At 34.9% G+C, this 23,633-nt stretch overlaps 1 protein-coding gene across 4 annotated transcripts in view; it reads left to right on the forward strand.

Annotated features, from left to right (window-relative positions):
* Window positions 1-23,633, forward strand: part of ZC3H12C (zinc finger CCCH-type containing 12C) — a 91,058-nt gene that overhangs the window by 48,467 nt on the left and 18,958 nt on the right. For all 4 annotated transcript variants that reach the window (XM_043995197.1, XM_043995196.1, XM_043995199.1 and 1 more), the window contains one exon: window positions 8,994-9,757. In XM_043995197.1, the coding sequence (XP_043851132.1) occupies window positions 9,066-9,757 (692 nt within the window). In that variant the 5' untranslated portion in view covers window positions 8,994-9,065. The remainder of the gene's footprint in view (window positions 1-8,993; window positions 9,758-23,633) is intronic.

Consider the following 23,633-nt stretch of genomic DNA (forward strand, 5'->3'; position numbering starts at 1 on the left):
AGTCTAAAGATTTTTCATGCCAGTGTTTGCATTCTTATACTGTATGTTATGTATATATATATATATATATATATATATATATATATAATATATCTGTTATATGTGTGTATATTATATATAAATATATATGTGTGTGTATATATAATATGTACACAAATATACACACATAATCTACAAAATGCCCCAAACCGCATGCCTTTAAAATATCAAGTTTATATATTTTGGATTATGTTTTCTAGAATATTACACTTTATAACATGATATTCTCCAGTGCTTCAGAAGTGGCAGGTGATCGATAGAAATGATCCAAATTAGTAAATCTTTTAAAGGATATTTTGATGACAAGCTATGAATTTTAAAATAAGACCATCTTGCACAGACTTTGATAACTCTTTTAAGTTTCCATATCATCTCCGGGTGTCATACAAATTCTAATAAGATTTCTCAGATTCTTTTCCCCCTCATGATTTATAAGAGTCCAGGCTAGGGACCTGTAATGATTTAGGCAAGACTGGCACTTTGTTGTGGTGGTGGTTCAATTAGTAGACTTTAAATAGTGTCAGGTGGTAATAACCTGTCTTCTAGAACTTCCTGGTAACTTCAAAAACTACTTTGTAATAGTCATTCTAGTGTGTATTCATATGCAGGGGGGTTTTTTCCCTTCATTAGTTCAACTATTAGGTTGAAGAATCTCCAAAGTAATTCTTCATGAACCAGTATCTTCAAGAACCTTCTCAAGAGTGGGGGGAAAAAGCTCAAAGACTTTCATATATCATTTGGGAGGGAAAGAGAGGACATAAAGAGTTAAAAGGGGGTTTTCATTTCTACCACATGCCCTATTGTGTGAACATATGCATAAGTCTATTGAAAGTTTTCAGAAGATGGGCAGGCCACCAGTTGCTGGTCTCCTGCAGTTCCAGTAGACATCTGTTGCCCCAGAGCATTAACCAATCTGTTCAATGGGACATCCTCCCTTTGTTAGCTAGAGGGATACAGACAACAGCACTCACTGAAACACAATGGTAATTAAATACATAGAAACTACAGCAGTAGGTATTTATTACATATTCATTATTTTTTTGTATTGTCCTCTTAGCATTACCATTTGGGTCACTAACCAGTGCCTACTTTCATGGCATAGCTTTATGTTAAAATAAATATATTGTTTTAACAAGTCTATAGCATTGATTCATATTTTGTTTAGCATATGAAAATATGTAAAAAGTATTTGACTGTAGTTTGATATGACATTATACAGGTTATATTTTAACAAGCAGTTTCTAGAAATTGTTTTACTCATTGATAAGGAATTTTAGAACCATACAAGAAATTTTCATCCATGTATTGAATATGTCAAAACAACTCAGTTAACATTTCAAAAGTTTCTTAACAAAAGTTAGTTTATAAGAATAGACTTTCCCCCTTTAACTTAACCATTTAGCTAATAACAACAGCAATATTAGCTAGCATTTATGTAACACTTTAATGTTAGCAAATGGCTTTACATGTGTTATTCATTTGATCTTCCCAGTAGCCCTGGGAGATAGGTACTATTATTAACTCCCTTTAGCACATGAGGAAACTGAGGTAGACAGCAGTTAAATGACTTACACAGCTAGTAAATATCTGAAGCAGGATTGGAACTCTACAAATAAGAGTTATTGTTAATACTTATATAACTACTTTTAAAAGTTCATTAAAAACTTTTAACTTGAGATGCTATATCTGCGGAAACATGATGTAATAAAGAAGCAGTGTATATATATATATATATACTGATACTTATATTTAGTTTGAGGTCCCTTCTATCTCTAAATCTGATGCTAAGGAATTTGTTTCTGAGAAAATAGTATATCAAAGCCAAAATGAGCCCTAGAAACTAAGGTTTAAAATATGTTTCTTTTGAGATGAATGTGTAAGTGTGCATATTTACACATAGGTTGTATCCCACACACATTAGAGTATTTAAGCACGAACCTGCTTTATGTTTGAGAATTGAAACATGAATGCTTAAAGAAATGGTGGTAGAGGTGACATTTCTACATTACTCAATAAATAGGATTAATTGTTTATCCTTTAGCATTTAGTCTTTATTTTAAAAGTAACTAATTGCATAAAATGATTTTGTGTTTGTCTAAAAGTATAATATTCATAGAAATGTATTCAGGTTCAGGATTTTAAAAGGTTTATCTCTTCCCTAATGTGAAAACCAAGAATCTAGTTATTTTCTAATCCGCTTTTTTTCTACTCAGCTTTTTTTTCCTTCTAAATTGATTACTCATTTTCAATTGTTTAAGCATGAACTGTGGTCATACAAACTTATTAAAGTCTCTAATGATTAGTTATTTTTAGAACTATGTTGCTAATGTCTTTATTAGCAACAGGTTCTTTATGATTATAAAAATATGGTTAGTTGTTAAACCTTAATTTCCTTTTTTACGAAATGATTCCAAGAAATGTATTCTCCTCAAAAGCATGTTGTTTTGGGTTTTTTGTTTGTTTGTTTTTGGAGGAGGAGGAGGCTGTCATAGTTTTATATCTGTTATATCAATAAGTTTTATGGCATGATAAAACTAAAGTTTTAAGATACTGAAAACAAAATTCCCTTGTCATTTATCTTAAGTACTGTCTCCTGAAAAACTAGGTTAAAATTTATTTGTTGATGTAAAATATATATTTATATGTATGTATATGCATATATACATATACATATGCCTTTTCCTAATAATTTGACCTTATTTCCCATGAATGACCTGTTTATTGTAATGGTTTATCCTTTTTCTACCTCTAAAAACTTATGAGAATTACAAGGTCAGGTTTAATAAATTATGATGCTGTTCTTTGAACAGATCTTTGAGAGTTACACGAAAAAGCTTAAATAATTTAGTATACAGAAGGGAGAAAAGACCTATAAAATTAGTGAATAATCCAAATTATAGATTGTTTTAGATAAATTTAATTGTATTTATTGCAAAGTTCTGTGCATATAATAAAATGAGCTATGAAGAACCAAGAATTATATATTAGGAAAAAAGATGTTCATGAAAAAATGTAATTTATTAACAGACTTTGGTAAATAAACAATATTGTTAACATTAAATTCCCAAGTCATAGGCAGTATTGCACATATTACTACAAATGACCCATTACTGTAGCTTTATTTGTATTGTAAATTCTACATTAGGAATATATATTTCACTTAATTTCAGAAAAAAAAGAATTCTAGATTTCTTCATATTTGATCTTTAAGATGGAGAAATTAATTTGTTATAGTATCAGATTTTGTTAATTTCACTATTGTTAAATTTTCCTCATGACTAATGTTTTCAAGGATACTAGTAAATATGCTATTTTCTATGTTTTAGCAATTTTATACACATTTTGATTAAATGTACAAATTTAATATAATGTCAGTTATGTAGCTAACAATGTATTCTCTGAAATAGCCTTCTTGGTGCTTTTTTTACACTCTCATAAAGCTTCAAAGAAAAACACTCCAGTTTAATATAAGAATGGCATTTCACAGTGTAAGACATGGATTGGGGCAGTGATCCATTATCTTGAAGTATCCTGCTATGGTAGTGCTTGCACCAACCCAAACTTTTCTGGGGAGATCAAAAATGTTACCTATTAAATATACTTCCTCCAGTCAGAGCAGATTGTGGGGTTTACAGAACAATGATGTCGGAGCTTCCAGATTGGTTTGGCAGCTGCATTGTTCTCAGAGGGTAAACCAGACGCACTTAAGTCCCAGTCTCTTTCATAGGCTTTTGTTCATACCAAATTATACTTTCACTGTGCTAGCATTCATGAGGGCATGTTAAAGGAGTGCATCCTAGCAACAAGAGACTGGTTGCTAGGCAGCCTAGCTTGCAATAGATTTTTCTTGTTTAAGATACTTTGGTAGGAGCTCTGTGAAGGCCACAGGGCAGGTTTTCCTTTTTAACTGTAACCCTTTATTAGGATGCTGTTGTGAATTGTTACTGGCACTATGCTGTCAGTATATTACAGTAGTTAATAAATCACTGAGTATAAAGATTTGTTTTTTAAATTTTTGCATTAAATCAAGATTCTTTCACTTATGTTCCCATATTAAGAAAATTAAATGGATGGTGTTCATGGTCAGGCATATATGTATCTGTATGTATAAATACACACACAACACTTCATAATTTATTTTAGATCCAGAGCAAGTATTAGGAACAATTTGCTACTCCTTTTGAACTAAATAATGGCAAGTTACCAAGTAAAACAAGATTCTAATCCAAAACTATATAAAAAGCATAGAAAAATTTTGTGTGTAAGTAACAATTGCACTTTTTCATCTACATTTGTGTGTTAGTGCGAATCATTACATTTATAAAGAAACTCTTACCCATATTTGGTAAACAGGAGGTTCACAAAGATATAGATAACTGGTTTTTCAAAAAATAAGTTATCAGTTTATTTTAACCAATTACAAATATGATACATACTTATTTAAAATAAGAGATCCTAATTTTTTTTACACTGTGCTTTTCTTTGAGAGAATATTTGAGTCACTGTCCTGTCACTATCTCAAATGAAGCTGCAGTCATAAAATCCTACACATACTTGGCTGACATTTTTCACCTAAACCCACTGCCTCACTCATTTCATTCTGATGCACAGCATCATGAACTCTCCCCTTATTCATAGAGCCATAAAAATCACCTGCATTTCTGTATTATGCCAGATTTTTTTAAAAAGTAGGAAGAGATAGTTAGAAATTACATTCAAAATAATTGCTGAATTTATAAAATATCCAAACCTTTTTGGGTTTTTTTTGTGGGTTTTTTTTGTTTTTTTTTTTTTGTTTTTTTTTTTTAGTGAGGCAATTGGGGTTAAGTGACTTGCCCAGGGTCACACAGCTAGTACGTGTTAAGTGTCTGAGGCAGGATTTGAACTCAGGTACTCCTGACTCCAAGGCCAGTGCTCTATCCACTGTGCCATCTAGCTGCCCGTAATAGTAGAACTAGAACACCTCACTAAAATGAGATACATGAAAAAGTAATTTCACTTCAAAAACATATTATTGTAAGAAATTTAATTTCCAAGAGCCTAGAAGGAAAAAAATAACAAAGAACATTACTTTTAAATGTTTTAAAGTTAAAAAAAATCCTTTGGGGAGAATAAGATAAATGATGAACCACTGTGAATATTGTGGTGGTTAATTTTCTCCAATGCACTATAGCAGCAATATCTTTTAGCTACAGGATTCAATTAAGTACAGAATACATGGTATTTATCTTGCTCATAGGTTCAATTATAGAATTATGAGTTTAGAACTAGATGGGACCTCAAAGAACATCTTGTTTTAGCACTCTGGTTTTATGATTGAGAAAACTGAGGCCCAGAAGAGGTAAGAGATTTGCCCAAGGTCTCACAAGTATTGATCTGGGTTTGAACCCAGACTCTTGTACTCCAAATCCACCATTCTTTTAAGTATACCAGGGACTTCTTTTAAAGTGCAGGTCTTTCCATGTGATCCCCCTACTCAATAACATCAGTGACTTTTTGTTACCTCCAGGATCAAATATAAAATCCTCTGTTTAACATTTAAAGCTCTTCACAATGTGGCCCCTTCCCACCTTTCCAGTCTCTAAAGTTCCAGTTCTTTTCACATACTCTACAATCCAGCTTGCACTGGTCTCTTCCTCTCCTCCAACCCCTCATCTGCCTATAAAAGTCTCTTCTTTATTGACATTTCTTTCACTTACCAAGCATCCATTTTTCCTTCTATTTGCTGAAAGATACACAATCCTTATGTCACGTAAGCACAGTCAAGTAAAACAAATTCCAATATTAGCCATGCCCAAAAATACATTTTATCTGCATATTAGTCCATTATCTTTTTTACTACATGGGCAGTATTCTCAATCCTCTCGAGTCAATGGTTAATCATTTGATTGAAAGGAGTTTAAAATATTTCTAATTTTTTCTTTTTTATAGTATTGATGTGATATAAATTGTTCTTAGGGTTCAGTTAACTTTACATCAGTAATATGTCTTTCCATGGCTCTTTAAAATAATATTTTCCCTCAAGTCTTATAGCACAGTAGTACTCCTATATGCCACAGTTTGTTCAGCCATTATGAAATCGATGGGTACCCTCTTAGTTTCTAGGGGTATTTTTCCACTATGAAAACAGCTAATATAAATTTTTTGTACACATACAACCATTCCTTTTCCTTTCCTTTTTCTTTCATTTCTTTGGGGGTATTGACTCAATTGCAATAAGTTGAATCCAAGGGCATTCACTGTTTACTAATTTTTTTGTGCATAATTCCAAATTATTTTCTAGAATGATTGGGCCAATTCACAGGTACACTAGCAACACATAGATATGCCTGTTTTCCCACAGCCCCTTCAATATTTATCATTTTCCCCTTTTTTTGGTCAGCTTTGCCAATCTAATGAGTGTTAGACTTTCAGAATTGCTTTGATTTGCATTTCTTCAGTTATTAATGATTTGGAGCATTTTTTATATGACTTTAGATAGCTTGAGTTTCTTCCCTTAAGACCACCTATTCATATGTTTAAGCTATTTATCAATTAGGAAATGGCTTTCATTTTTAAATTTCTTCCTTCTCTATATTTGGAAATATGAACCCTTTATCAGATAAATTTGCAGGATAATTTTTTTTCTTATTTAACTGTTTCTAATCTTAGCTATATTGGTTTGTTTTTTCAGAAACTTGTGAATTTTTTGTAATCAAATTGTTCCTTTTATCTTCTGTGATCCCTTCTGTCATTTGTTTGGTCATGAACTCTCCCCTTATTCATAGAGCCATAAAAATCACCTGCATTTCTGTATTATGCCAGATTTTTTTAAAAAGTAGGAAGAGATAGTTAGAAATTACATTCAAAATAATTGCTGAATTTATAAAATATTTAGAAACTTACCAAGATTCATACAAGAACTATATAAATTCACCTGCAGAACACTTTAATTGGAGGAATTATTCTTCATGGGTAGGCAGAACCAACAGAATAACAATTACAATACCGCATATATTTATTTACTTTTTCAGTGTCAGATTACCAAAGGATTACTTTGTATATTTAGAAAAAATCACAAAATTCAATGTCAAGAATCTCAAGGAAAATTATGAAGAAAAAAAAGTAGGAAGAAAGGGGGCCTAGCAGTACCAGATCTCAACTGTACTACAGTGTAGTAATTCTCAAAACAGTTTGATACTGGTTTAAAAAATTGATCAGTGACAGGACAGCAGTGTGGCAGAAATTAGGTTTAGTCTATTACCTTCCAATTTATACCAAGATTAGTTTCAAATGCTCTTTTTTCAAGACTTATCTCAAATCCCACTTTCTGAAGGAAGCCTTTCCACACCTTCCCATTCTTGTGCTAATTATGCATATTATTTTGTTCATATGACAGAAGTGAAAAGTTTTTATAGTTTTGTGTTGTGAAGCTTTTAAAATTCTATCTTGTTTCTGTGTTGCAATGTTCATGAAATGATAATTTGTGGGAGTGGTGTTCTTCAAGTGTAATATAATTAATCTTGAATTATCTTAATTTATCTTAATTTCTGGTCATTGATTTTGAACATGTGATTTTTCATAGGAATACCTAAGTTCTTTCTGTAGTATAGTGAACACTGTCATATATTGGAAAAATGCTGGATTTAGAGTCAGGAAAGAGGTAAGTTTCTACCCTGACTTGTCACTTAGTATTTATGGGAACATGGGCAAATTATTTAATCTCCATGAGTCTCAGTTTCCTCATCTGTAAAGTGTAAACTAAAGTTTTGTATCACCCAATGATCAGGAATACTCATGCAGGTAAAATAATGCAAATAGCGTGAACCATTGATCATTTTGACTTTTGTTGGTTGATATTTACCTTTCCTTTTTAAACAAGGTTTTGGGTTATTGTGCAAAATCTACTTTGTAAATCTTAAAATGAGTTATTATCCCTTACACTTTAATCATTTAAGAATCTGGTCATGTATATATTCCTCCACCAATGCCAATCATAGCCTCTTCATTAATCCCTATTCTGTTAACTCATCTTGAAATGCATGGGCTTCTGGGTTTATAAGTAGCTCTGCTTCTTGAAGTACATGCCAGGGAAGGATGTGCTTTGAGTCCTAGTAAGATGGAAAGGTACTTAAAGACTTCATATGTCTTCCAAACTAAATTTGAAGTGTGTTGGACCCCAAGTGATTCTTTCTTAAAGTCAAAGAAACCTATTACCTCTAAGATAAAATATAACCCTTTGGCATTTAAAAGACTGGCTACAGTTTACCTTTTCAACTTTAGTGTAGATTACTCTTCTTCATTCACTGTACAGTTCAGCTAAATGTGTCTTTACTATTCCTTACTCATAGCCTTTCCACCTTAGTGCCTTTGTAAAAATCGTGTCACATACATGAAATAAACTCCTCCTTTACCTCTAAAAATTGCCTCAAGGCTCAGCTGAAATTCTCTTTCCTTCATCAAACCTTCATCAAAGGTTCATCAAACCTTTCCTGGTCCACCCAATTGCTAGTGCCTCTTTTTCCTCAACTAAAATTTTACTTTGGTTTTACTTGTATGTATATATGTTGTCTCCTCTGATAAAATGTAATCTCCTTGAGAGCAGGGACTACTTCATTTTTGTCTTTGGCTTCCCAATACCAGGTACATAGTAACCTCATAATAAATGTTTCCTCAATTGATTAAGGAATAAAATAAGTTAGTCTTTTTGTGTTGGGTATCTATTAACTCAAGTTTTATGAAGTATAATAGAGAAAATTTGACGTATTTTTCACTAGCTCAAAGTATAATTAATATGGCACCTAAGACTTTTTTTGTTGTGAATATTCTGAATGTCACTCCTAAACAATTTTTTTGTATGTCAATGACCATCTACCCTTCGGGTTATTTCTATAGAAGTTAAACTGCATTTTTACATGAAATTTCAAGTTATGTGAAGGCAGTTACCTAATATCTCAATTTCTTTTTTTTTCTAGGAATACAGGGCAGGTTATCTCCAGGAACACAAAAACAACAGCAAAGTGGAGTCAAGTACATGCAGCAGCTTCATGGGCTTGAAGGATCACTTGGGGCATGATCTAGGCCACCTTTACGTGGAGAGCACTGACACACACATAAGTGCTATTGTACCTTGGTCAATGGTGGAGAAACCAACAATGGATAAAGTTAACTCTAGGAAGGAAGATGCAGAAAAGATGGTATCTGAAGATACTGGAAGCTCCAGTTGTGACTCAGAAGAAAACACAAATTCTGATAACGATTCAGAACAACTAGGTAGCATTGCAGTAGAGCCATGCTTGTTAACCAAGACACATAGACAGCTATGTAGGTCTCCCTGTTTAGAGCCTCACATATTCAAATGCAATGAAATCTTGCAAGACCTAAATACAGAGGAGATACAGACAATGCCTAAGGAAGTGAAGAAGCCCCCTGATGTGGTGAAAGAATACCAAACCAAACTGGAGTTTGCACTTAAGTTAGGTTATTCAGAAGAACAGATTCAGCTTGTGCTAAATAAACTTGGTACTGATGCTTTAATCAATGATATCTTAGGAGAACTTGTCAAACTTGGAAATAAAAGTGAAACTGATCCAACTGTTAGCACAATTAACAGTAGTATAATTAGAGAAACAGCTTCCCTAGAATCACAGAGGTCTGACTCCCCACTTCAGGAAATTGTGACAGATGATGGTGAGAATCTGAGACCAATAGTTATTGATGGCAGCAATGTGGCAATGAGGTACGTAGGAAATCTTTCTTGACTAACCATTGCCAAAATGTTTTTTTGTTTTGTGACCAGTTATATTATTGCAATCAGTGCAAAATGATTTAAGTTCTCTCTCCATTCCTCTTGATTCAGAATGAGTTCATTTATTACTTATTTGAATTTTATTTTTCCTTTCCTTGCTCCTAACATCAAATACATTCTCAAATGTGTCACTTCTTTTTAATTATTTTCTTACATTGGTACACATACTTTAAGGATGTCAGTTTCAATACCGTTATGCTAGAATTAAAAATTTTGTGAAACTATGCAACAATATATGGAGTCAACTACCTATTTCTTTATGAGCATGAATAACCATTGGGGAAACCCTAATTCTTGGAAAATAAATTAGATATTTTTCCTTATGTGAGGAAAAGTTGTAACTATTTTTTTTTGGTTTCTTAAACCATCTTTAAGAACTATAGTTAAGGAGCAGTATCTTTGGGAACTGGAAAAACTGAATAAATGCTAGGAAAATTAACTGGGTAAGCCACCAATGGAAAGGCTTATTAATATTCTGATGACTTAGTTTTTATGAATTATTCTTTGAATTGTTCATTTTGGATGAGTTTGCTTTGAACAGTGAAGCTATTCAAATGTTCCAAGTTAATTGAGAAGGGTCATGCAGATGTGAGAATATTTTGTCATCTGGCATACATTTTTTTATTTAGATAATCAGGAAAAGTTAAGAAATTTCTTGGCCCGAGATTACTGATGGACAAAAGTTTAGTGGCCAGTGAACTACCAAGTAGCAATTTGGGCAACTCTAAATTAGTCCGTGGAAATGAATTTTCAGGGTTAACTATCTCATTCCGATACACTGGCCACCCCAATTCTAAATTAACAGCTACTTGGATTATTGAAAGTTCACATAAAACTATAGGCTTTGCCCATACCTTGTGAAGCAAATCCATTTTGTATGCTATCCACAGAGATCTTTTGATATAGCAATGAATTTGGATAGTTTTTGGTTTTAAGAATAGATGTACAGGGGCAGCTAGGTAGTGCAGTGGATAAGGCACTGGCCCTGGATTTAGGAGGACCTGAGTTCAAATAAGGCCTCAGACACTTGACACTTACTAGCTGTGTGACCCTGGGCAAGTCACTTAACCCTCATTGCCCCGCAAAAAAAAAAATAGATGTACAATAATAAGCATTGCATCCAATAGCATTTTCTTAAATAACTATGAAAAAATAAAAAGTTTTCTCCTCCACCAACTAAGAGGAAGCTAATCTAATTTTTAGCATCCAAAGAAGATAGAAAATATGGATTTATTATTAACCTCCACCACCAGAAAATATACTTTATCAAAGCTTCAGTAACTCAACATAACTCTAGGTATTATAGGAATGTGGGTATTCCTTTCACTGATATAGATCACAACTCATCAATATATTCTCATCCTATGCATTTTTGTCCAGGCTCTTCTCTTATCATTGAGGCCACAACCAGCATGTCAGAGGCTGGCTTTATTTTTTTTTAACAGAGAAGTCCATCTGTTATTACATGTTTTTGTTGCTTTATGTGGCAAAACTGCTTACAATCTTTCACCAACCTTCCACATGGAGTTTTGCAAATGAGTTTGCATTTTTAAACAATATTGCTCTTGCCTGCCATATATCTCTACTTGGCAGAAAGATGGAATGTTTGTCAGTGTCTTTTATTATGGTCACTGCTTTTCATGGGTTAAGCTCATACAGAAAATAGTGGTAACTGAGGTCATATCTTTTGTCGTTTCCCTTTTCCTGGGACAGGGTCAGCAGCTTATTTGAATAAGTCATGTTAAAATGTTGCAAATATTTGCCTAGTTTTCTTATAATTATCATTTTAAATGTTGATTTTGGCCTTTATTCTAATTAATTGATTGTCCAATTTTAATAGATCTCCTACATCAATAATTTGTCATTTTCTTTCTGTTGGAATTGTCTGTTTATGTCTTGTGATGTTTTACAGTGTTTGCTGTGTCCAGTACCCTCAAGTTCTCTTTGAAGAAAATATTCATAGTATATAGACATGGTTTATGAGTAGTCTATAAGTTTATGTCCTCTTGGGGTTTTTTGCATTTTATTTTTTTTCAATTACATGTAAAAACAATTTATTTACATTCTTTTTAAAAAAAAAATTTAAGTCACAAATTCTCTTTCTCCCTTCATTCCCCTCTCATTGAGAAGGCAAGAAATTTGATATAGGTTGCACATGGGCTGTCATACAAAACATAATTCCATATTAGTCATATTGTAAAAGAAAACACAAACTCCCTAAGCCCCCCCAAAATTAAGGGGGGGAAGTGCATCAGTCTACGTTCAGACTACTTCAGTTCTTTCTATGGAATATTTTTCATCATAAATCCTTTGGAGTCTTAGATCATTGCATCCCTGAGAATAGCTAAGACATTCACATTTGATCGTCATACACTAAAGTTGTTACTGTGTACAGTGTTCTTCTGGTTCTGTTCACTTCATGTAAGTCTCTCCAGGTTTTTTCTGAAAGCATCCTGCTTGTCATTTCTTATGGCACATTAGTATTCCATCATAATCATATAACAGAACTTGTTAAGCTATTCCCCAATTGATTGGCATCCCCTCAAAATTCAATTCTTTGTCACCACTGAAACAGCTGCTATAAATATTTTTGTACAAATAGGTCCTTTTCTTTTTTGATTTTTTTTATCTCTTTGGGATAAAGACCTAATAGTGGTATTAACAGACCCCTCCTGCTTAACTTCGAAACCGTCTTTGACTGGAAAACAATCTCACTTTGTTCTTTTGTGGGTTCTGCTGCTCCAGGAGTTTAAGGGCTAAAATTCTAGCTAGTCTGTCTAAAATATCTAATGAGTGGTCGCCAATAAATTATAAGCTTTAACAAGAGTTAGACTTTTAAGCATTTATTAAGGAGAATAAGAATTTGGTAAAGAGAGAGAGAAAGCCCTAGATTCCTATCTATTAAAGGGAGAGCGCATTTCTAGCTCCCTTCTCCACCAGCGTCCTCAGGAAAGAGCGCGAGTCAGAGCACCAGGCTCCCCACTTCTTCCCCCCACAAGCAAACGTCACTTCCTGACACCAAAGAAAAGACCCATGGTCTTGCCCTCAAAGACCTTCACCTCATGGGTGGAGCTCTTCTACAGTAAGTCTCCAGCAGGTGGCGTCATTCCAATCATTACAAGTTGTCTTATGGCATTTTTTGGAGGTATGTGGATGGATGTGTTGAAAGCTCCAAGAGTCACAGCCTTTCCTCCACCATCTTGGCTTCCCGCCCCCCCCCCCCGCCCCAGTAGTGGGTCAAAGAGTATGCACAATTTTATAATTCTTTGGGCATAGTTCTAATTGCCCTGCAGAATGGTTGGATCAGGGGCAGCTAGGTGGCTCAGTGGATAGAGCACCGGCCCTGGATTCAGGAGAACCTGAGTTCAAATCTGGCCTCAGACACTTAACACTTACTAGTTGTGTGACCCTGGGCAAGTCACTTAACCCCAATTGCCTCACCAAAAAAATAAAGAATGGTTGGATCAGTTCACAACACCATCAAAAAGTGCATTAGTATCCCAATTTTTTCCATATTCTCTCCAACATTTGCCATTTTCCTTTTCTGTCATATTAATTAATTTGACAGGTGTGAGGTGGTACCTCTGAGTTGTCTTAATTTGCATTTCTCTAATCAATAGTGATTTAGAGCAATTTTCATATGACCATAGATAGATTTGATTTCATCTGAAAACTGCCTGTTCATATCCTTTGACCATTTATCAATTGGGGAATGACTTGTATTCTTATAAATTTGACTCAGTTCTCTATATATTTGAGAAATGAGACCTGTATAAGAGAGACTTGCTGTAAATTTTCCCCATTTTCTGCTTTCCTTCTGCTCTTGGCAGCATTGATTTTGTTTGTGTGAAAAACATTTAATTTAATCAAAATTATCTCTTTTATATCCCATAATGATCTCATATGTTGTTTGGTCATAAATTCTACCCTTATCCATAGATATGAAAGGTAAACTATTCCATGGTCCCATTATTTTCTTATAGTATCACCCTTTATGTCTAAATTGTATTATCCACTCTATTACCTGCTTCTGTTTTATGGATGAGTTCATCCCATTCACATTCATAGCTATTATTACAGTGTATTTCCCCCCTATTTATCCTTCTCTCTCTGTCTCTGTCTGTCTCTCTCTCTGTCTCTCTCTGTCTCTCTCTCTTTCCCCGCTCCCTTCTTCCCTCCCTCCCTCTCTTTACTCTGTGCCTCCTCAAAAGTGTTTTGCTTCTGAGCATTGCCTTCCCCAGTCAGCTTTCCCTTCAGCCCTACCTCCTCTTATCCTTGTCCCTTCCTACTTCCATGTAGGATAAGATAAATCTTTTTATACCAAACTAATGTGTGTTATTCCCTCTTTGAGCCAATTCCAATAAGAGTAAAGTTCAAGTATTACCCACACACCCCTAATCATCCCTTCCACTATATAACTTCATTCATGCCTCTTTTTTGTGAGATAATTTGCCCCATTCTACCTTTCCCTTTCCCTTTCTCCCAAGGCATTCCTCTTTATCACCCCTTGATTTTATTTTTTTATATATTATCCCCTCATAATTAACTCACATGCATGTCCTCTGTCTATGTATACTCCTAACTGTCCTAATAATGATAAAGCCCAATAATTCTTAAATTATCTCTCCTTGATCTATTTTTGAGGTCAATAGTTTTTCCAGTAAGACAATTCATATTTTATTTCATTTTTAAATTCTTTTGATTTTGTTTTATTGTTTCTTGATGTCTTGTGGAGTCAATAACTTTCACTTGCCAAATTTCAAATTTCAAGGAATTATTTTCTTCGGTGAACTTTTGTACCTCCTCTTCCATTAGGTCAATTTTGTTTTTTAAGGAATTCTTCTCTTTAATGGATTTTTGTGCCATTAGCATTTGGCTTCTTCTGGTTTTATTAAGGTGTTATATTTGTTAGTATTTCCTATGCCTCCTTTACCAAGCTATTGATTCTCTTTTCATGATTTTCTTGTCTCATTTCTTTCCCCAGCTTTTCCTCTGCCTCACTTATTTGATTTTTAAAATCATTTTTGAGCACTTCTAGGAATTCTTTTTGGTCCTGAGGCCAATTGACATTTTTTTAGGTTTTGCATGTAGTTGTTTTGATATTGTTGTCATCTGAGTGTGTTTTGCTCTTCCCTGTCACCATAGCAATTTTTTGTGCTCAGATTCATTTTTGGTTTTGTTTGTTTGTTTGTTTTAGTGAGGCAATTAGGGTTAAGTGACTTGCCCAGGGTCACACAGCTAGTAAGTGTTAAGTGTCTGAGGCTGGATTTGAACTCAGGTACTCCTGACTCCAGGGCCGGTGCTCTATCCACTGCGCCACCTAGCTGCCCCTCAGGTTCATTTTTGATGTTTGCTCATTTTTTCAGCCTATTTCTTGATTTTTATTTATGTTAAATTTGGTCTTTGCTTCTGGAGTTTAAGTGGCACTATCCCATGCTTCAGGTTTTTACATGGTGTTCTTTTTAAAGCTAGTCCTGGTGGTCTGTAAGTTTTCAGTTCTTCCAAGGTGATATGATCTAAGGAGAGGTGTAGTCACTGCTCTCCTAGTCTGTGGTCTGGTCTCTGAGTGAACACAAGCACTCTTTTCTGTCCTGGAACTGTGTCCAGGGTCCCCAGTACTACTAATGCATCTCTTTGCCCTTTAAGTGTGACCTGGAGGGAACTGCATATGGGAAAAGCAACCAAGCCCTACATCCAGTGTCAGCAAAGGATCCCCTATAATCTTTTGACCAGTTTTCTAATCCCCTTACCATATGTGGGTCAAGACCTCTGGAAGCCACTGCTGCCAATTCAGTAAACCCCAAAGTCTGCTGCTGGCATAATAATTGATTTAGAGCTGAAAGGGACCTTCCAGATCCCTCAGTCCAACTCCTTCATTTTAGGGGAAACCGATATGATGAGGAAACTTAAGTTCCAGAAAAGTTACATAAATTGCTCAAGGTGTCTTCTGTAAGAAAATAATGACCTTTGCCAAATCCCAAAGGCCCCAGCTGAGATTGATTTGGACCGATTGGATTGACTGAGAATTGACTGACTCTGCTGATTAATGTACTTGAAGTTGACTTGATTGAAACCACAACTGCCTGGCTCTGAAGAGAGTGTGTTCTCAGAGACTGGACTTTGACCTCAACAAGGGACCACCCTCAAGTCCAGTGAATCAATGGACTTGAATGCTACCAGCCAATTAGTTTGGAGTGGTGTGTAGGCACCGCCTCTCTTCCGTACCCACAGATAGCTTCCAATCTGACAGGCACAGGAACTTCCTCTTTTTGGCCTGAGACTTGTGGGTGAAGGCAGCTTGTTTTCTCTTCTTTCTCCCATAGTTCCTAGCTAAGCTTTTCTATCTTTCCGACCCAGGTGTTCTCTTTTTACTAAGACCTGTTATGCTTTAATAAATGCTTAATGCCCAAAACTGGTGCTAAAGCTTCTAATTTATAAGTAAACCCTAGCTAATTTTTCCCTACACTTGGGACAGGAGTAAGGTGACCACACATTAGATTTTAAACATCATACTACAGACCAAAATTCAGAGAAAAGCAGTTTCAAGCAACGTCATTTACCTTCAATAAATAGAGGAAAATAGAATTTTCCTATAAGAGCCAATACTTTTTTTTAAAGTTTTATTGATGCTTTTGTTTTAAACTCATATTTCCAACTCTCTCTCTCTCTCTCTCTCTCTCTCTCTCTCTCTCTCTCTCTCTCTCTCTCACACACACACACACACACACACACACACACACACACACACACTTCCACACTTATGGTTTTCTGTATCTCCAGTGCAAGGAGAAATATGCCTTTTATATCTTTTATCCTGGGCCAGGCTGGGTTGTTATTCATTTTAATTACATAGCCTTCAGTTTTGTTCTAAAGGTTTTGCTGTTTAGATGGTTGTCGTGTGTATTGTTTTCCTGATTCTGCCTACTACATTTTGTATCAATTCCCGTAAATCTTTCTATTCTCAATTAATTCTGAATATTTGTAGTTTCTTATTTTTTGTTATCCTTTCCCATGTCTCTCTTCTCAGTGACATTCCAGTATACCAGAAAGATCTTATCAAATATTGTAATTTATTCTACCTCTTCATTCTCTGTTGTAAATGTTGACATTTTTAGTTGCCATTGTCTTGATAGTGGTCTTATTGCTTGTATATACATTGTGCACAATTAGATGAGTTGATCAGGTATTTCATATATGATGTTTCCTAATGCTTTTGGACATTTGATAAAACCACCTTTCATTTCCCCCCTTCTTTTTTCTCCTTCAAGGATAAGCTGTACACCATCATTTCATTTAATTATAATTTTCTTTTGCCTTTTGTTTACATTAAAATATTAGTATTGACATGATGCACTTTTTCTAGTAATATGATTGATTATATGTTTGGCAGTCAGAAATTTTCATTACATCAGTATTTCTTCAATCATCTTTGAAAACTTAGGTTCATATTCCTAACCTTAAAAAGTACTGTAAGTAGTAGGTATTTAAAGCAAATATTTACATCCTGCCACCTATGAAATCAGCATAACATGGCATATTCACTTTAATGCTTTTAACACATTGGTTTTCTGAAGGTTTGAAAATCTTAATTTGGGGGGCAGCTAGGTGGCACAGTGGAAGACCTGAGTTCAAATCTGGCCTCAGACACTTGACACCAGCTGTGCGACCCTGGGCAAGTCACTTGACCCTCATTGCCCCTGCAAAAAAGTAAAAAGAAAGAAAAAGAAAAGAAAATCTTAATTTTAAATATATGTCTAAAAAGTGAATAAGATTGTATGAGGGTTCCATTCTAAGTCAATCACTTCTTAAAGCTAAATTATAACACTTATTTTGATTTTTAAAAAGGTTACTATGTCTTTTTAAAAGAAACCTATACATATGTATATATTATGTATACACATCTATAAACATCTATGTACATACATATACACCTACATATATACACATGTGTGTATAAAGTTTCCTTATATATCCAAGAGCTTGATGTGTTCTTTGTTTAAACAGTCCTTTGAATATGTAAGTTAAAAGTTCAAAGATAATGTAGATGTATCTTTGAAGTGCAACAAAATAGGCTTCAGCTTTTTTAAAGCCTTAAATTTCCTTTATAGAGTAGCTTTATTAAAGAACCCATTTTTTTACTCAAAGAACCATCCATCAGTGTAACTAATGGTATAGACATTAGTACCAATCTTTACCTTCAGAAAAGGTAAAGCATCCCTCAGGATAAATTTATAGTCTTCTGTTAACATAAATGACACCTAGAAAAAAAAATAAAACAAAAATGTCCTGAGCTTCATAAGCAAGAAGAACGTAATAGAAATAAACTACCTGACAACAATAGCAGTAGTAATAGCTAACTTATATAGCGCTTTAAGGTTTGTAAAGTACTTTGCCACTAACTCATTTTTCACAATTAGAAGGAAAATAAAATGCTTAGATATCAGTCTTGGATTGATGAAAACTTGAATATAGAAGAAGTGCACAGAAGCACTACAGAGTAAATTCAGCATTTTCTTGACAGTTACTATTTGCAAAATTCTCTGTTCTAGATTTGGATGGCAGAATGAGTTTGGGGTTTTTTTTTTCTTCATAACACAGTTAATGGGGAAAAAACATAATTCTTGAAGCAATGCCTTGGGAGAGTAATGGTTCCCTTTTTAAAGTCAATTTTCCTAGCTGCAGAGTGAATGCTTGACTATATTCTTAGGGTGTCCTAGTGATGGTCTGTGATTTTTTTTTCCATTGCTCAAAACCATTTTAAAATCTTTTCTTATAACTCTTACTAGACAGTTATGTGCTCCTTATTCTTCACTGTAATCTTCCTGCTCAAAAAGATGCTTTAGAGAAATCATTGTCTTATTCGTTAGAATCTCCCAATTTTCTTAAGCTTTACTTTCATTTTTGTAGTGAGATTATATTAGTGCTAGTGAGTGACCTCTTAGTATCATACATTTCTTTTAAAAATTCACTTTTCAGGGTGAAATGTAAGGTATTAAATTTAAAAAAGGTTTTTATCTTTCTTTGTATTTTACAAAATAATTATCATTCCTAAATCTGAACTTTTTAGAATGTTATATGGACATAGACACTAATAGACTTTGTCAATTTTGAATTCCTCATTTTAATAATTAAAAAGACCACCAAGTGTTGTCAAGCTCATTTACTTCTATGGGTTAGATTGTCATATCTGTACAACGTCAGTCCTATATTACTGATTAGTGGATATTTCCAGTCAGATGTCCCATCCATAGGTATTTCTAATTCATTACCTTTCCTCCTTCAAACTGAATACTAATTCTTCCTGTTTTTTTGTTTGTTTTGTTTTAATTTTTTGTGGGGGTAATGATGCTTAAGTGACTTGCCCAGGGTCACACAGCTAGTTAAGTGTCAAGTGTCTGAGGCTGGATTTGAAGTCAGGTGCTCCTGAATCCAGGGCCATTGCTTTATCCACTGTGCTACCTAGCTGCTCCATAATGTTTTGGTTGGGGGGGGGGTCCCTATTTCTCTTAAGGGGACTACCATTCTTCTAGTTACCCATGTTGAAACAAGAATCATTCTAGACTCTTTCCTCTCTATCACCTCCCATATCTACTCAAGTTGTCTAAACTTTCCCTTTCTATTTGCATGAGGTATCTTGTGTCTGTCCCTTCTCTACAGTTAATGCAGCTACCATTGTAGTTCAGGCACTCATTTTCTTTCCCTTGGATTATTGTTGCAGCCTCCAGAATCATACTTACTTGCTCAAGAATTGTCAGTGATTTCCCCATTCCCTCTAGGATAAAATAGCAACTCCTCAGCTCAGCATTTAAATGCCTAAATGATCTTCTCTATCTTATATTTCCAGACTTATTTCATATTCATTCCCTTCATTTCATCTCTATTTCAGCCAAACTGCCTTATATGCCATTACCTGGACTTAATCTTCCAGATCTTCCATCTCCCACCTGTCCTTTTTGCATGGGCCATTGCCAGTGCCTGAAATGCACTCTCTCCATTCTGCTTTCTTTTGGAAGCCTGTTCTTTATCCCTCAGTGATGTTTTCTGTCTCAAATCCTCATGTACAGACTTCTCTCTTTACCTGTTATATTAGTTCTTTGAGGTCAGGAATCATTTTTCATTTTTTCTTTGTTTTGCAATTCCTACAACAGCAACTTGAAACACATAGTAGGCAGTCAGTAAATGCTTATTGAATTGTGTGGTTTCAAAAATTATTTTGTATGATATTTGTAATTGAATTTCAGCTGAACTCTCTTAGAATACCAAAAGCAACATACTAATTTGGAGCAGGTGCTCCCATACCTGTGGCAAAATCAAATTGTAGGAAATTCAGAAAGATGAATATTAGAAACATTGATATCATTCTTATTAACAGATTCCTTCATTCTTCTGAGTAAGTATGCTTTTATTGGATTTTTGCCTGGATTTCTCAAATTGCTTTTCAATCAGTAATCTTTAACTACCATAGGGAAGTGAATTGGTAATAATTTTGAAATAGTAGTTCCTATTATAGGACAATGACAAATAACTCAAAGGAAGGCTCACTTGCATGGCATTTTTTTCTTGGAAATAGTCATATTATGAATATGGCTACTTCAGTAGGAAATGGGAATGGTCCTATTATCCTTTTTTGACAATGGTATCAAAATGTGAGTCCTATCTTGTGCCCTTCATAGGATCCTTAGTCTGATAATAAATTAATAAACTAAACAGTTTTTATTATAAAATTACTTTTATTCTCTATCTGCTGATGCATTTTAGGACATAGAGATAAAATCTTAGGATATAGCATAATTACTCATATAATTATTAGAACTGTTTTCAAAATTGGTTCTCTGAAGTTACTAATAACAAATTTAGATTTCATATGCATCTAACATTTCTAACTACAGAGTAAGGATGGTAAACTGTAGCTATAGTGGTTTAAATTGATAATTTGGCTACTTCACTTAAATTGGAGTGAATTTTTAGTATAATTTAGAGTTGTTGAAAAACAGTAGAACTGTATTCATTAGGCTTGATAGGAATATGTGTTAACCATTCCTGACAGTCATTTTAGAGGCCTAAAGCTAAGCTGTCCCCAAATTCATAGTTTCATATATAGATCAAAACAGTCTATAGTGCTAATAATGTATTATGTAGGAATTGATTATGATTTGGGAAACCCCCACCACCACCACCTTTAGCTAAGATTAGAAAGCCCAGGCTCTCCGGGTTTTTCTCTGTGTGTGAGCCAGGCTGGCGCCCCTCCCCTTCCACTTCAGCTGCTGAGCTAAGAAGCCTCATGAGCCTCGGAACCTTCAGGGCAGCAGGAAACCCCAGCTCCCTCCACCCTGAGGGGATATGCCCTGGAAATCCCAGGCAGCCCTAGGGCTGCCAACCAATTAGCTTGGTGGTTGTGGGCAGCCCACCCGGAGGGTCTGGTGAGAGAGAAGGGTTTATTATTCGGAAGAGGAGATGCAGCAGAAGGGCTGACAATGAAAGGGGTGGCTGAGAGAGAGATGTAGGAGGATGGAAACTGAAAGGGGGAAACTGATAAAAGGAGGACTGAGAAAGTTGTGGGACAGCTGACAGTGAAAGGCATGGCTGACAGGAGGAGACGAAAGCTCAAGCATAACCTCAGGTGAGACACACAGGTGGCAGGAGAGAAAGTTAAAATGCTTTTATTTCCAAGTTTGTTCCTTATCAATAAACCCTGTATTTGCTTTAATTGAAAAGGAGGTTTTTGAATCTTTTTTCTTATCAGTCTGTGGGGGCAGTGGGAGAGGGAGAGCCTCCCAATTGGCTCTTCCCATATTAAATTAAAAGCAGTCAGATAGCCAACCAGGAGTTCACAGATTAAGACCCAGTTAAAATAATTTTTACAATTATAAACCTTAAGGAGCTATGCAAATATCAGCTATTATTATTAAGTGCTTATTTTACAATGTTAATTGTCTTATTTGACATTAACACTTAGAGGTATATACTGCAGGTTTTATTATCCCTACTTCACAAATGAAGAGATCAAATCTGAGGGTAATTTAGTAACTTCTTTATGATAAAACTCCTAATGAGGATTAGAGGTGGAATTTGAATCCATATCTTTGTTGACTTGAAGTAAATACCTTTTTCATTATGAGGTCAGTTCTCCTCTCCTCTCTCTTCTTCACCTCTATCTCCTCCTTCCCCCCACCCCAATTGAAACAGCTAAGGAAGAAAAGAATATTCATAATAATCAATCTTTCATTTTATAGACATTGAAACTGTAGCCCAGAAAGATCAGTTAACCATCCGTGATAATGACCCTGGTCATATGTAGTAAGTAGCAGGGCTAAGATTCAAACCCCAATTCCCCTAACTCTAAATAGAATTTGACATAGGTTCAGATCTTTACATACCACTTGTGGTACCAGTTAGCTTAGATTTTGGTCAAGGCCTGTAGGTCATTAGTCATTGCTTACATAAATTATTTCAGATCCCTTCTGACTTAAGCCAGTCCTGAAAATCACTACCACCCCTCCCCTCCCATTTCAATCTGAGTAAAGGAGGACACTTCATTTCACTTATTTGCAGTTTACAGTGCTTAATAACTACATGCTCACCAAATGATGACTTTCTTTACTGTGCTCTGTTGACAAAGCAGAGTAGAGGGAGAGGAGAGGGTAGTGGTGGTGTATACAGCAGCAAAATTCATTTAGTCATTTACTCCCTGGCAAACAAGTGTGGAGAGCTTTTTTACTGCGCCCCCCCCCCTCCAATCTGCCCTCCCTTCCTTCACCTCTCCTCCCTTATCCCCTTCCATTCCCACTTTCCCACAAGGCAAGATATATTACTATACCCACTTGAGTCTATATGTTATTCCCTCTTTGTGCCAATTCTGATGAGAGTAAGGCTCACTCACTCCCCCGCTCCTTCCCCACATTTATTCCTTTTTATAAGAAAGATTATAAAACCTTTTCTGCCAGAATGTTCTTGTTACAATGTATATGAAAATGCATTGTGAATTGTAAAGCCATTGTACAAACATGTTAGTAGCTTCATTATTATTAATATTTTACAGAGATTCTTCATGCCTAAAATTAACAGGATTAGTTTGTGGGACTGCAAATCCTATGTTCATCCTAGTCTCCTCACCCCGAAATTGCCTATTTCAGTTCCTCTTGTTACCTACCCATTTAATCCACAACTTCCAATCCAACAAACATTTTGTGATGTACCAATTAAAGTAGAGATGAAGAGATCCAGTTCCTTCCCAAACTCCTACATTGCTTCTTACTTTGTTTTGTATTGAAAATGATAATGATTCCACTGATATAGATTGAAACTTGTCTTTACCTTCTCATCCTTTGCGATTCTTGTCCATGTCTTCCTATCTATTTTCCCCATCAGTCTACCTTGAGATCTGAGGACCTTCATCTGGATCTTTTGACATTCTGTGAATTACCAGTGAAGAACTCAGATAGTGTCTATTACTTTATCTCTCACACTACTACCTGAATGATCTACTTTACTTTTTGTTCACAAATTCCTATTATTTGAAAATTTTCACTATTCTGAAGGCTCTTTAGGAGATGAAATATTGAATGAAAGCTACTTACTATATAGTTTTATATTTTCAGAATGTAATAAAATATGAAAACTTTCCTACTAATATTTGTAGGAAAAAAATAATTGTGACAGGTTTTTTGTTTTGTTTTGTTTTTTCAGGAAAGACCATAAAGAGTTGAGACACTCTGGTATGAATCAGAAAAACCTGAATTCAGGTCTTCCTCTGACATATTCTAGCAATGCGACCATTGGCAAGTCACCTAGTACCCTAGGCAACTCT

This window comes from Dromiciops gliroides, chromosome 3, assembly GCF_019393635.1.
Source record: "Dromiciops gliroides isolate mDroGli1 chromosome 3, mDroGli1.pri, whole genome shotgun sequence".
NCBI lineage: Eukaryota > Metazoa > Chordata > Mammalia > Microbiotheria > Microbiotheriidae > Dromiciops > Dromiciops gliroides.